Source organism: Rhinolophus sinicus, linkage group LG10, assembly GCF_036562045.2.
Source record: "Rhinolophus sinicus isolate RSC01 linkage group LG10, ASM3656204v1, whole genome shotgun sequence".
In the NCBI taxonomy this organism is placed as follows: domain Eukaryota; kingdom Metazoa; phylum Chordata; class Mammalia; order Chiroptera; family Rhinolophidae; genus Rhinolophus; species Rhinolophus sinicus.
Genome location: NC_133759.1, coordinates 31074632 through 31089873, shown reverse-complemented (window position 1 = coordinate 31089873; position 15242 = coordinate 31074632). Strand labels below are relative to the sequence as shown.

Below are 15242 nucleotides of genomic sequence, written 5' to 3'. Positions count from 1 at the left end.
TTTTTGCAGGTTCCGGAAGTGACAAATGTCCAAAGTAGAAAACCAACAATACAGGTTTTAAGTAGTACAATTTTACCGTCCACCTACCAGATTCGGATCACAACTTGTAAAACTGAACTTCAGCAACTCATACAACAAAAGCGGGAGCAGTGTAATGCTGAGAGGATAGCCAAGCAGATGATGGAAAACGCTGAATGGGAGAGTAAACCGCCGCCACCTGGTAAAAATGCCATTGGAGGGAGTTGCATTCCACCCTAGGTGCTGAAGCCTAGAATCGGATGCAGGGTACTGATAATTACCAAGGAAAGGAAGTAAGAGCAAACTGTCACTTTGGAATCTTAGAGGAGGAAGCAATAAGTGAGAAATCTTAAGTCACTGTTTATGGAGTGTGGATCTTAGCTCTAGAGGCAACTTGCAGTGTCTTTTTAGGCCACTTACTGTTTTAGCCTGCCTGGGGTCACTTTCCCCCACTTATCATGCAAGGCTTTACCTGCCTGTTCAATGTCATGCCACTTTCTCATTGAGTGTCAGGCTTCTTGGAATAGCTCCAACTTTTCATTATAGAAGGTTTTAACATCTATTAATTTTCTTTAAAAAAAGGTAAAATTTGGAAAATAATGGATACTTTTAAAAGAAAACAAAATCACCTATAACCCCACCATTCAACAATTGTTGACATTAAGATTTTGGGGAAACACTCCTATGTTCTGAGAAGATTTAAAAGAAATTTAGAGCTATTTCAGAAAAAGATGTGCCTCAGCTCTGTTAACAGACTTGCCCAGTTCATGGAGCTAGCCTTTGATAATAGATTTTCAGATTTTGAAAAACATTTTTAATGAGTTTCTGTATGTACATTTTAATAATCAAAATTTAACTTGAAAACTGAGAAGAAAGGTGTAGTGTGTTAATATGTAGAGATTTAAAAATTATGTGAATTCCCATGGGTTTCTATTGTGAATGCAGGGAAAATGCTGGTAGAGGTCAGTGACTTATGGATTTAGAAAATATTCTTAATTGGTAAGTGAAATCTCTAATCACATAAATTTTCTTACCAAAATAAATATCCTGGAATATTTATGTTATTTCTGAAATATAGTTCGATATTATTTACCAGCCCTGCTTTAAAAACAAACAAAAAAATTGACCATAAACTGTTTTACCAGAGAACCTGTCTTTATAAGTTGCATTTTATACTTAAGTGAAGTTATACATTTTATTCAATAATCATAGAAAAGGTGTCAAGTTTTGTGGTTTAAGAAATGTGCAGTGACTGTTGGGCTCTTTATTTTTTCTTTCCACACTTGAGTGGTTGCTTGAAATTGGTTTTCTCTAGACAGAAATGTTCAGCCTAACCTGGTAGATTATCTGTACTTCTTGGAAAAGTGTTTTTGATCACTTCCAAATCCAGCATATCCTTAAAAATCACATCCAGCTGTTCTTCCCACACATGTGGGCTGTAGATCCAACAGGAAACATTTTTTATCGTCGAGTAAGCCAGGTTTGGCAGTAGTATTGGTTTCATTTTTGTTTCTTGGTAAAAGGAAATCATTTCATGATAAAATGACATTGTTATCACTTAATTAGGCACAGTGCTAACCCTAATATAGCATAATCTTCAACATAGCTTTCAGTTTTGTTTTATTTTGAAAAGATTAACATTAAATATGATTAAATGTTATACTTAATACATAATTTTATTCATTAAATAGTAAAGACAGTTCTATGCAAGGACATGCTAGGTATTGTGATTCATAATGCATAAGACATGGTCTCTGACTTCAGGGAAGTTATAATTTATTAGAAGAAATTAATCACACACAAAAAATATATAATAAAACAAAAGGGTATAGAGGTCATAAAGAAAGTACTAGAAAATCCATGGGCATTCTGAGGCTGTAATTTATAATACCATGTATGTTAACATGTGGATACCATAGAATAAATGATTGCGGGTAGAGAGAAAATAAACACTGAGTGTTTACCGTGGGCCTGGGATAACGTCAGACTATTTATACATCTCATTTAGCCATATAATGACCTTTTGGGTTAAGTAGTATTTCCTGCATTTTAATTTGAGGAAATTGAAACTCAGAAATTTCCTTAAGGTCAGACATTTATTATATAGTGGATCTGGGTTTTTGAGACTTTTCAGGCTTACGCTGCCTTCCTAGCATCGATTTCTCTTGTTCAGGAAAGTCATTACCTCTTGCTACTAAGCAAGTAGTCAGGGTTTTTCTGGGTACCAAGTGACTATTGTGAGTTTTCAGACACTAGAGAAGGACTCTAGGTGCAGTCTTTCTAAGGCTATTTGAGCAACACTTAATTGCTATCTTGGATGTCCTACTCAATAGATAACGGTCATGGTCCAGTAGACCACTCTGGATTGGCTAACTGTTGATATCCTTTGTTTAGTTCTTACAATTGCTCTGCTGGTTGTTGGTTATTATAGTTGGGGATGTGGGAAAGATATGGATAAGTGCAGATTAAGATACATGCCTTTGCTCTTCCTTAGGCTGGCGTCCTAAAGGGCTACTGGTTGCACATCTTCATGAACACAAATCTGCTGTGAATCGAATTAGAGTCTCTGATGAACACTCACTTTTTGCAACATGTTCAAATGATGGTACAGTGAAAATCTGGAATAGCCAGAAGATGGAGGGGAAGACCACTACTACCAGGTAAAATATGCTTACGAGAGTCAATTCATTCATTCATTAAATCAGCAAATATTTATTGAGTACTTACACTGTGGTAGGTGCTGTCCTAGGTACCAGAGATACAGCAATGATAAATGGACAAAAATACCTTTTCTGTGGAGCTTTCCTTCTAGTGGGAGGTGACAGACAATAAATAGTATAATTAAGTAAAACATACAATGTGTTATTTGGTAAAAAATGTTATGGAGAAAAGTATAGCAGGGAAGAGGTATAGGGAATGCAGTAGAGTAGAATTTTAAATAAATTGGCCAGAGAATACCTCACAGAGAAAATGCCATTTGAGGAAAGACCTGAAAAAGGTGAGCGATTAGGGTGGCCCGATGGCTCAGTTCATTGGAACGCGAGCTCTGAACAACAGGGTTGCCGGTTCGATTCCCACATGGGCCAGTGAGCTGCGCCCTCCATAACTAGATTGAAGGCAACGAGCTGCTGCTGAGCTTCTGGAGGGGCAGCCGGATGGCTCAGTTGGTTGGAGCGCAAGCTCTCAACAAGATTGCCAGTTCAATTCCACATGGAATGGTGGGCTGTGCCCCCTGCAACTAAAGATTGAAAACGGCAACTGGACTTGGAGCTGAGCTGCGCCCTCCAACTAGATTGAAGGACAATGACTTGGAACCTAATGAGCCCTGGAGAAACACACTGTTCTCCAATGTTCCCCAATAAAATTAAAAAAAAAAAAATGTGAGGGATTGAGCCATGTGGATATTTTAGGGAAAAACATTCCAGGCAGAGGAAACAGGGATTTCAAAGGCCCTGAGGTAGGAAGATGTTTGGCTTGCTTGAGGAACAGCAGAAAGGTCTGTGTGTGTGGAGCAGGGTAAGCAAGAAGCAGGGCTGTGAGATTATATAGGGTCCTGTAGGTTGCCATATAGGATTTTGATTTTCCTCTGAGTGAGATGGGGAGCCTTTGGAGGGTTCAGAGCAGAAGAGAGACACGATTTAAGTTAGGTTTCAACAGAATTACTCTGGCTTTGGTGTTGAGAATAGACTGAAGAGGGGCAGGGCAGAAGCAGTTAGGCCATTACAATAATTTAAGCAAGAGGTGGAGGTAATGAAAGTGAGCAGATTTTGGATCTGTTTTGATGGTATAGCCAGCAAGGTTTGCGGAATGGGTTAGATGGAGTATGAGCCAAGAGAATGATGGACTGGCAAGCCATGTAAGGAAAACACACACTACCGTTGCCTCACTGTTATGGTCAAAATGGAGATAGTTTATGACTTGAAATCCCAAAGACTTTAAATGTGCATGGTGTGATTTTGATAAGTGATTATAAGAAGTATTTTAAATTTGTACAGTTTCATAGTTATGTCCCTACTTGATATGCAGTCTGTTTTGTCTGCCCCCCCCTCCCCCCAGACCCCCATTCCCATCAATGCTGCCATATTCATATTTGTTCTGTGCCTAGTTTGGTCTGGGTCTGAAAAGAAAGCTACTAAAATCATAATTGAATCTCATATACATAAATGAAGTGGGGTAATCTCTAGTGCTTTTCTTGTTACCAGTTCATTGACCATATTTAACCACAAAATCATCAAACAACAAGATACCTGTGATAACTAAAACAACTCAAAAGTTTACTACTTTTGCCAATCTGATACAATTTTTTGTGCTGTTTATTTATTTAAAGGAGCTCTATATTTTTACACCATGCTTAATTATTGTTTTCACAGTCATTCTCTCTTGACATTGCATTCGTCAGGACATAAATCAGAAACTGATAAAAGAATCTTGGCTCCATGTAGCAATTTTTTGTCAACATTTTACTATGAAATTTTCAAACCTACAAGAAAAGCTGAAAGAGTCTCAGAGTGAACACCCATACACTTGCCACACAGATTCTGTAATTAATAATTTTACTGTATTTGCTGTGTCATGTAATTATGCATCCTGTCAATTCAGGTTCATAAAATGTATTTCAAAGTAAGATGCAGATACTAGTACACTTCCCCTAAAAACTTCAGCATGCATATCATTAACTGGAGCTCTGTATTTGTTTAAAGTTCTTTTTTTCTCTTTTTGGCATGAAATTCATATGTTATGAAGTCACAGATCTTACGTAAACCAATCCATGAGTCTTAACAAATGCATACACCTGTGCAACTTAAACTGCTCTAAAAATGCAGAACATAACCATCATACTGAATGTTCCCCTCATGTTCTTCCACATAAAATCCCTGCCTCCTTTCTGCTGACAACTATTCCTTTGATTTTCCTCCCACTGTTATTAGCGTTTTTATAAGTATTTTAAACATCTCTTCTGATAATTACTTTCCAAATGTTTGTTTGTTATCATCGTCAGTTGCATTCATTGTCCCTTCTATTTGGAGGATAAGTTTAACTGACATGAATAAACTTCTCAAGAAAGAATTTGGAATCATCTATTAAGTTTGCAAAACCTTACGTGTTCATTCCCAAATAATTTTTATCACAGATCCATGCCTTCTGTATCCCAGTGGTATACCAAGTATCACATTTCAGACACTGGGTCCCAGAAAATGTGGCATTTTACCTGACTGTTACAGTCTTTGGGAAGCTTGTGTGATGATTAGGAGACTGAATTTCCCCTGGATTCAGCTGCTCTTTTGCTTTGCTGTAACACCTGCTCTCTTGTTGAGTGCAATAGGCCTTGGCTTGGAGATGGTTCATCCCAGGCACAGAGTGGGGATGAGGGAAAGGGAAGAGAATGTGTTGCTGTCATCACCCGCCTTCTGATGAGGGAGGAGGCAATTATTCTTGCCAGACCCAAGGGGGGACAGCTAGTGCCTGGGATAGAGCAATAAAACTCATGTGTTTTCTTAGGAAATGTTACTAATACATTCTGACTGCTGAGGCTTTTCCCCTATGTATTATGTTGGCTGACTGACAACCCAGTTCCCAGTCCTAACTTTCTAATTGAATTATGATTGGTGATTTAGGCCACCTGGAGCTTGGCTCTGCCATTTTCTTCTTTCTTATTTGAGTTCAATTTTTAGTTTGTCCCTTAGGGCTAGTTCTTGGAAAATTGCTGTTTTTTTAAAACTTTTACATAGATTTTTTTCAACTTAATCCTTTATAGTAGTCTAGGTTATATTTTCCATATATGCTTCTTGTGCTACCCTACTTCTGACTCATTTAGCTTCTCAATTTTAGGGGGGATTGGTGAATTTGGGGCTTGTTGAATTTGATGGTAAAACATCTAAATGGAGTTTTGTCCCAATGAAGAATTGAAACAATTGAAGGGTGTGTAAGATGGTTCCAGTGTTAGGGTTACATATTTTAGAGTCACTGGTAGGTAGTGTTGGAAGTCAGAGTTTTTGAGTGGTATGGCTACTCTGAAGAAAAGGGAGTGTAAAGAGTTATAAAGATCTGCGAAGGCCTGAGACCTGAATAGTAGGAAGTTGAATTTTGGACACAGGAAAAGAGGGGTCAGAAAAAGAGAGAGAGAAAAATGTTTAAGTTATATTAGACTGGAACAGAAGAGAGAGTTTTAAGAAAAGGACTTTACAGGCAGCTCCCAAATGCAATGAAAAAGCCAAGTTGCATGAAAACCTCGCCAGGCCATTGGGCATTCTCATACAGTGCCTTTGGTGGAATATAGTTGATATATCCATCATACCTGAAGGGTTTTTTGACAATATGTATCATAAGCTTTTATGATGTCTGTATCCTAAGAAAACAACTTTAAGAATAAACTCAGAGATTGAGTTTTAAGGCTGTTCAGATAAGAATGTCCACTCTTGCTACTTTCATTTCGCATTGCATTAGAGGTTTTAGCCAGGACAATTAGATAAAGAAAAGAAATAAAAGGTGTACAGGTTGGAAAGGAAGAAATAAAACTATCTCTGTTAGCAGATAACATGATCTTATCTGTAGACTATCTTAATCAATAAGATAAACAAAGCAAAAAGAAAATCCTGTTAGAAGTAACAAATGAGTTCAGCAAAGTTGTAGAATGTAAGATTATGCTGTATTTGTATATACAAAAATCAGTTGCATTTCTATTTGCTAACAATGAATAATCCAGAGAGGAAATTAAGAAAATAATTCCATTTACAGTAGCATCAAAAGGAATAAAACACTTAGGAATAAATTTAATAAAAGAAGTACAAGACTCATATACTGAAAACTACAAACCATCATGGAAATAAATTATAGAAGACCTAAATAAATGGGAAGACACAACTATATTAATTCAGTAGAATACTTAACACTGTTACGATATTCCCAAATTAATCTATAGATTCAATGCAATCCCTATGAAATTTCCAGCTACCTTTTTTTTGGTATAAATTGACATTCTGATCCTAAAATTCATAAATTCAAAATATTTAAATAGCGAAAAATAATCTTGAAAAGAAAAGAACTATATTGGAGAACTCACACTTCCAGATTTGCTACAAAGCCACAGCAAATAAAGACAGTGTTTTGCTGACATAAGGATAAAGGTATAAATCAGTGGGATAGAACTAACCTGCAGAAATAATTTCAGATCATCATTTTTGACAAGGGTGCCAGAACAATTCTGTGGCAGAAAGAACAGCGTGAACAAAACAGTCTGTTATTAATGGTATCCACATGCAAAAGGATGGATTTCTAGAGAATTTTTCCAAAATGGATCATAGACTTAAATGTAAGAGCTAAACTATAAAACTTTTAGAAGAAAACATAGCATGTAATTATTGATGATCTTAGATTAGGCAATAGTTTCTGAGATGTGACATCAAAAACACAAGTGACAAAAGAACAAATAGACAAATGAGACTTCATCAAAGCTATAAACTTTTGTGCTTCAAAGGACACTACAAGAAAGTGAAATGAGATGAGAGAAGTATTTGTAAACCATATATCTAAGTACCCAGAATATATAATAACTATTTCAGCTCAACAGTAAAAAGGCAACAACTGAAAAATAGACAAAGGATTCAAATAGATGTTTCTCCAAATAGGACCAATAAGTATACAAAAAGATGTTCTATATCATTAGTCACTAGCGCAAGGCAAACCAAAATCACAGTGAGATACCACCTCATACCCACTGAAATGACTATAATAAAAAAGACAATAAAAAATGTTGAGAGGATGTGGAGAAATTGGAACTTTCATACATCGTTGGTGGGACTATAAAATGATGCAGCAACTTTGGAAAACAGCTTGGCAGTTTCTCAAAATGCTAAACATAGAGCTAGTTACCTTATGATGCTGCAGTTTCACTTGTAGGTATACACCCAAGACGGTTGACAACATGTTCACACAAAAATCTACACACTAGTGTAGCATTGTTCATAGTGGCCAAAAAGTGGAAACTACAATGTCAATCAACTGTTCAATGGATAGACCAAAAGTGGTACAGCCACACAATGGAGTATTATTTAGCCATAAAAAGGAATGAAATACTGATCAACGCTACAACACGGATAAACCTTCAAAACATTATGCTGATCTAAAGACCAGCTAGCATAGTGTATGATTTCATTTATATGAAATGTCCAGAATAGGCAAATCCGTAGAGACAGAAAGTAGATTAACAGTTGCCAGGAGCTGCAGGGAGGGAGCATTGGGGAATGACTTGGGTATAGGGTTTCTTTTTGGAGTGGTGAAAATGTTCTGGAATCAGATAATGGTGATGGTTGCAAGACTTAGTGACTATACTATAAATCTCTTTAAAAGTGAATTTTATGATTTGTAAATTATATCTCAGTATTAAAAGAGGTGGGGAGAGAGAGAAAGCGTGAGAGACTGAGGATACTGGAATTCCCATCTCTACTATTACTTTGTCCTTGGTTCTCGTTACTCACGTACCATACTGCCTGGGCCCCTGTAGGCCCTGGTTTGAGACATATATAAACACAGGTGTTTATAGTAGCATTATTCATAATAGCCAAAAGGCGGAAACAACACAGATGTTCATGAGCTGAATGAATGGATAAGCAAAATGTGGTATATCCACACAATGGAGTAGATATTACCCATAAAAAGGAATGGATGAACCTTGAAAACATAATACTAAGTGAAAGAAGCCAGATATAAAAGGCCACATCATGTATGACTGCATTTATATGAAATATTCAGAGTAGCCAAATTCATAGAATATTTAAGGGGAAGGGGAAAATGGGGACTGAATGCTAGTGGGTATGAAGTGGCTTTCTTTTTGGGTTTCTTAAGAATGATGAAAATGTTCTGGAATTATATACTGATGCTCTATGCAAAATTTCATTAATATACTAAAATCACCAAATTGTACACTTTGAAATGTTATACTTTATGGTATGTGAATTGTATCTCAACAAAGCTATTAAGAAAAAGTGAACTGTAGAGACATGATTAATAAAAAATATAAAATACTGTTCCATATTTATTTAAAAAGCAAATATGAATATATTATACTATGCATAGGACAGCCTTTGGAAGAATATATAACAAAATGTTAATAATGTGTCTCTGGATGGTAGATTAATGTGATATATAGATTATGTATTACAGAATTGTGCATTTGAAACCTTTGTGATTTTACTATTTGTTGTCACCCCAGTACATTTTAATTGAAAGAAAAAAAATCACATGGATATTTATATATCGCTAATAATTTATATATACTGCTATATATATTGCTAATAATATTAGCAATAATAATGCTCGCATGGCCTTTCAGAAATACAATCTTATTTTTCTTTTGAGCAGATCTATTCTTACATACAGCCGCATTGGAGGTCGTGTCAAGACTCTCACATTCTGCCAGGGTTCCCACTACTTGGCCGTAGCATCTGACAATGGTGCTGTTCAGCTTCTTGGAATCGAGGCTTCTAAGCTGCCCAAGTCTCCTAAAATTCATCCTCTACAAAGCAGGTATCTTTTGCGTTTTTTAAATAGCATTTAGTGCATCAGTGTAATTTATGCTTCTCTCTCCAGTGTAGTTTGGATCAACTGAGGGCCTAGTACATTGTACTTCTTTTTTTAAGCACATGAAATAAAGCTGTGTTTCCAACTCAAATCTGTCACATGTAGTCAGTTTTAGAAAACTATGTCTGCGTATTTTATTTTCTGCCAGTTTTTCAAAAGATCAGAAGGGCAACTTTGAACTTGGGGCTCATCCCAGTCTGGAATGTGTCTGAAGAATCTAATTGTCAGTTACATCTTCTGTCTCAGCTACTAAAAGCAGACCTCTGGGTGGCTGGTTTTGAGACAATGAGTGTTCTTCATTAAAGAAAACTCAGATGTTGTCAGCATTTTGTTACTTGGCATTAAGTTGATGGGAACATGAAGTGTAGTGTTAAGTCCGATGATTTGCTTATCATTCTAAAACAAAATACTGGCTGGTTTTATTTAAGAATTTCCTTCACTACAAATTGTGGTTGCCTACAGATTAAACATTTGTGAAATAAGATATTTAAAGATAAAGCAGAACAATTTTTCAACTGACTGGTGTGTGCTACACACTGAGGAATCCAAAGACAAATAAGATACGTTATCCTTTCAGTAACTACAGTGTAGTGGGAGAAGTACATCAGAGAACAGTGTGATAACGTGCCATTGTTACAGGGACCGGGGAGCCAGCTTGCAGGGAGCAGGGAAGAAGGCCCAGAGGAGTTGAGACCACAAATAAGTTAGCCAGCAAAGGGGGTAGTCGAGTAGGGCATGGCAGGTAGAGGTGATGTATCCCATTGGAAGAAAGCAGAATGAGCAGATGCTTCTAGTTAAGTGGATTAAAAGTCATGGCCATTGGGTAGCTGAAGCAGAAAAGGATGTTTGTTGGACCACCTAGGATTTTATTATTTGTATTGTTTTATTGTTTATTATTTTGTTTTGCCTTTGCAATTAAAAATATGTTTTATCTTTAGTACACTCACTAAACAGATTTGGGCACCTTTTGTCCAGGACATATTATATATGGCTTTTGACTGAAAAACCAATACCTGCCAGTTTTCCTTGAAATTGTCTCAGCAGAGGATGACTGTACAGCAATATACCTATTGAGTTGCATGTGAATTAACAAAGAGCTATTGGCAGAAAGTGTTGTGTGATGACTGTGCTGGCAGGACACAGAGATGTTCTCATTCTGTGCATAGTTACCTCTCAGCTGACAGAGCCTGTTGCTCTGAATGTTACTGTCTTTTCCCTAAGCAAACGTTGACTACCTACACTGGGAGATTGTGCCTGGATGTGTAGATTTCACTGTGCCTGACACAGTATGTTCCAAAGAAACCTTGCCACGAGTCCTCTCTCTCTCTCTCTCTCTCTCTCTCTCTCTCTCTCTCTCTCTCTCTCTCTGGTTTGCTTCATTCAGTCAGATCAACGGTTGTCATGGCTCCTAATAATTAGAATTTGTGGCACCTTTTCACATTTTATTTGGCATTTGGACTTTTCATCATCGCTTTAGGGGGAACACAGTTCATATTAGAATGTTTGTGAATATAATTGTTTATCTAAGACATGGGTCAGCAAACTACAGCCTGCAGTATGGCCCATAAACTAGAATGATGTTTGCATTTTCAAAGGGTTGTTAAAAAAAAAAAGTATGCTGTCAAGATGTATGTAACTGGCAAAACCTGAAATATTTACTCCTTACAGAAAATATTTGGCTGACTCTTGATCTAAGAGATAAAACTAAACTAGTATGTGTGAGAGCAAGATATGTTCTGATTGAGGAGGCTAGCCAATAAGTTTATGGTATTTTTTTAGTTTAAAAACGCCTATGCTTGAAAAAACAGGTTATACCCGTACAATGGACTAGTACATAAAAAGAATAGAACAGATTCAGTAATATTTTATTACTTTTATTATCAGTAATAAAAAGGAATAAATTAGCGACTGATGCAACAACATCGATGAATCTTAAATTGTTTTTGGTAGTGAAAAAAGTCAGACCTAAAAGGCCATATAGTGTATGTTTCCAATTATGACATTATGGAAAACATAAAATTATAGGGAGGAAAACAGATCAGTAGGTTGCCACAGGTTGGGGGTAGGGGTTGACTACAAAGGGATTGCATGGGATAATTTTGGGGTGTGGAATTATTCTGTATGATTGTGTGGTAGAAGATACATGACTATTTGCTATTTAAAAAAAAATTCATATTTTTGCATATGATGGCTACACATCGAACTATACCACACAAAGTGAATTTTCCTGTATGTAGATTTTTAAAAAATCAACCTGGAGATAAGGGGAAAGGTAGAATGCAATCTAACTGTTCTACAGATGAATCATATTCACACTGAAGAATATGGGGAATAAAGGAGCCAACCAAATAACTCTGGAAAACAATGATTTAATTGGAAGGCTAATACAAAAGGAACTGAACTCAAATATTGTATTCTAGTTGGTTGTGTTTCACAGGGGCATGGTTCAACAATTCCAAAACTACTTTATTTGTATACTAGGGTTGAATAAATAAGCAAATGTATTGTAGATAATGAGAACCAGGTTTCTCACTGTTGAAGAAAGAAGTTACAGATAAGAAAAGGGGGATGGCTAGAATCAACCCTGGTTTGCATAGGTATCAGTACGGGCTCATGGTACATGTACGGTTGACCCTTGAACAACATGGGTTTGAACTGTTCAGGTCCACTTATACACAGATTGTTTTCAGTAAATACGGCAAATGTATTTTCCTTATAATTTTCTTAATAACAGTTTCTTTTCTCTAGCTTTCTTTATTGTAAGAATATAGGACATAATACATATAACATATAAAATATGTGTCAATCAACTGTTTATGTTATTGGTAAGGTGTCCTTTTATATTAGGCTACTACTAGTTAAGATATGGAGGAGTCAAAGTTATACACTGGTTTTCGACTGCACAGGGGTCGGTGTCCCTAACCCTCCTCGTTCAAAGGTCAACTGTATGTGCACACGTGTGCTCACGCGCGCGCACACACACACACACACACAAAATAAATAGACACAGCAATACGAATATGTTTGCATGCATGAGGTAGTATACATGATATTAGGTTGGTGCGAAAGTAATTGCAGTTTTTGCAAATTTTTTTTTTTTTTTACCTTTTAAACCACAGTTACTTTTGCACCAACCTAATATATTTTGTAGCTCTGGCCATTGAGAGGGATGAGAAGCAGGGAAACCCCATTAGCAATGAGCACTTAGCACACCGACCTTGGTTTTTAAAAACGGCTCTGCAATGAAAGGAACCAGAGCTCCTGGAGAACAGGTTGATTCCATGGCCAGGAAGGGAAGATACAAGGTGAGTGTGGTGGACGTTGTGATGCCTGAGTTTAGGAAGTGGTCAAAAAAAGCACATTGAAAGGGCTTACCATGGCCAAAGGTAGAACAACTTGAGCAGCAAAATATATCACAATAGTACTGGGTTATAACTCAAAGAATAAGATAAATAGCCAAGAGTCCATACTGACAGAAATAAATAAATGAACCAATAAATGGGAAGTGACAACTCTTCTTTACAGAGGAATTCTAGTAAGTATAGAAAGCATGAGGGAAATAGAAAGTCACCATTAGAACACCATGGGCATTTCCCCTAAATGTTGAGACGTTAGGTATAAATGGAAAAATAAGTTTACAGTAGAGAATTCTGGCAGGCACCACCTTAGCAAAATGATCAAGGTTAACATCACCATTAATACATACTATCAGGGACTCCTTCATATATGCCACTGAGAAGAGCATGTCACTTCTGTGGTCTCCTTCCCAATAAGGTATAAACTATTTGTGAGAACACATGAGGTAAACCCACATTGAGATGTATTCTAAAAATAACCCACCAGTAGTCTTCCAAAAGAAAATGAAAGACTGAGGAACTGTCAGATTGGAGGAGACTAAGGGGACATGACAGCTAAATTCCACGTGGTATTTTGGTTTGGATCCTGGAACAGTAAAAGGACACTAGTGGAAAAACTGATGGAATCCTAATATGTTGTCCACTAGTATTGTACCAATGTTAATTTCTTAGTTTTGATAAATGTTCTATGGTTTTGTAAGGTTAACATGAGGGGAAGCTGGGTAAAGGACATATAGGAAGTCTATGTACTGTTTTTGCATCTCTTTTGTATATCTAAGATAATTTTTAAGAAACACCTCAGCCATCATTGTTTTGCTTTGTGTATTTCTTTAGAATTCTAGACCAGAAGGAGGATGGCTGTGTCGTGGATATGCATCACTTCAATTCTGGGGCACTGTCCGTTCTGGCCTATGCCACTGTGAATGGCTCTCTGGTTGGCTGGGACCTCAGGTCTTCAAGCAACGCATGGACGTTAAAGCACGACTTGAAGTCGGGCCTCATCACTTCCTTTGCTGTGGACATCCACCAGTGCTGGCTCTGCATTGGTAAGCTTACTTGCAAGTCACTGAGTTTTGAATGCCACTAGTGTCTGGAATTGCCTTCTTGTGAAAGCGTTTTTCTTTTTCTTTGTTGATAATTTTTTCCCATCTTTTTTCCATAATTATTATGTTATAACCACAATTTAATTTTTAGAGTGAAATTAGTATCCCAATGCATAAAACAATTTCCTTTTTCTTTTTCTCTTTGTTCTTAAATGAGCCTCTTTATATTCATTATAGTGATCAGATTTGCTGCATTCATTACAGTGATCCGATTAGCAGGCTTGGTATATGGTTGAGAGCAATTTGAGTCTGGGCAGACTCAGTTTTAAATTCCATTAGCCTCAAGCAAAGTGCTTAACTCCTCTGAGTCTCAGTATCCTCATCTTCAAACGGGCTAATCCTTTCAAGGGCTGCTTTGAGGATTTAATGAAGTGAAAGCATCTATTACAGTGCCTGGTACAGGAGAAGAGCTAATTGATCATTTCTTGCCTTATTAGTCCTCCCTGCCTCCCTTTCCTCAAATGCTGAAGATGTACCATGTGATCTTGCTTGCTTCTTTCCGGCTTTAGTTGCACATTCCCCTCCACCCCCCATAGGCTTTGAACCTGCCCCTTGAGAAGGTACCACATCTTATTTTTTTTCCCACTTGGCACTCTTTCAGAAGAATTATATTCTGCTGTGCTTGAATTTTGGTTCTAGATTCCCTAACTTGCATTTGTGATTGTGAAATATCTGCCCTTTCCTTTATTTTTATATAGTTTTATGGAATGCATTTTTTTTTTGCCTTTTATGTGAAGAAACTGCACAGGTACAGGAAGATGTAATGCCAGGCCTAGAAGAGTAGATACTAAACACTTAGCATATTAGCCAGTGGCAGTGATGGCTCTCAGGTACCCTGATCAGCTTTGAGAAGGGCAGCCAATTGAACCAGTGTCCTGGAGAGGGGCATGGTGACAAACAGAGGGACAGACCCTGCTGCTGCTTCTGTTTTCTCCCACCCTCAGTCTCTCTACTGGAATTGGAGAACAATCCAAGAATATGCTCTGTGCCTCTGTCACAGCCAGCTGCTTACTGTGTAGTGTAGGCCTTATTCTTTGGGGATGGAGGGGGCTTCTCCTTGTGGGATTCAAGTTGTCATGGGCAGATGTGCAGGGACTCACTTCATTTGCCGCTGTGATTAGACACCCATACCTGGCTCCAGAATGTTTTGGAGAGAAGGGCCCACGGAAATGAATGAAGTCTGAGCAGC

The 15242-nt window shown here is 37.3% G+C and overlaps 1 protein-coding gene across 1 annotated transcript in view; it reads left to right on the top strand.

Moving 5' to 3' along the window:
• The window catches only part of PIK3R4 (phosphoinositide-3-kinase regulatory subunit 4), a 59673-nt gene that overhangs the window by 38076 nt on the left and 6355 nt on the right, over window positions 1-15242 (top strand). Inside the window, exons 12-15 of the mRNA XM_019725969.2 lie at window positions 10-220; window positions 2513-2678; window positions 9376-9540; window positions 13785-13996. Of these exons, the coding sequence (XP_019581528.2) occupies window positions 10-220; window positions 2513-2678; window positions 9376-9540; window positions 13785-13996 (754 nt within the window). The remainder of the gene's footprint in view (window positions 1-9; window positions 221-2512; window positions 2679-9375; window positions 9541-13784; window positions 13997-15242) is intronic.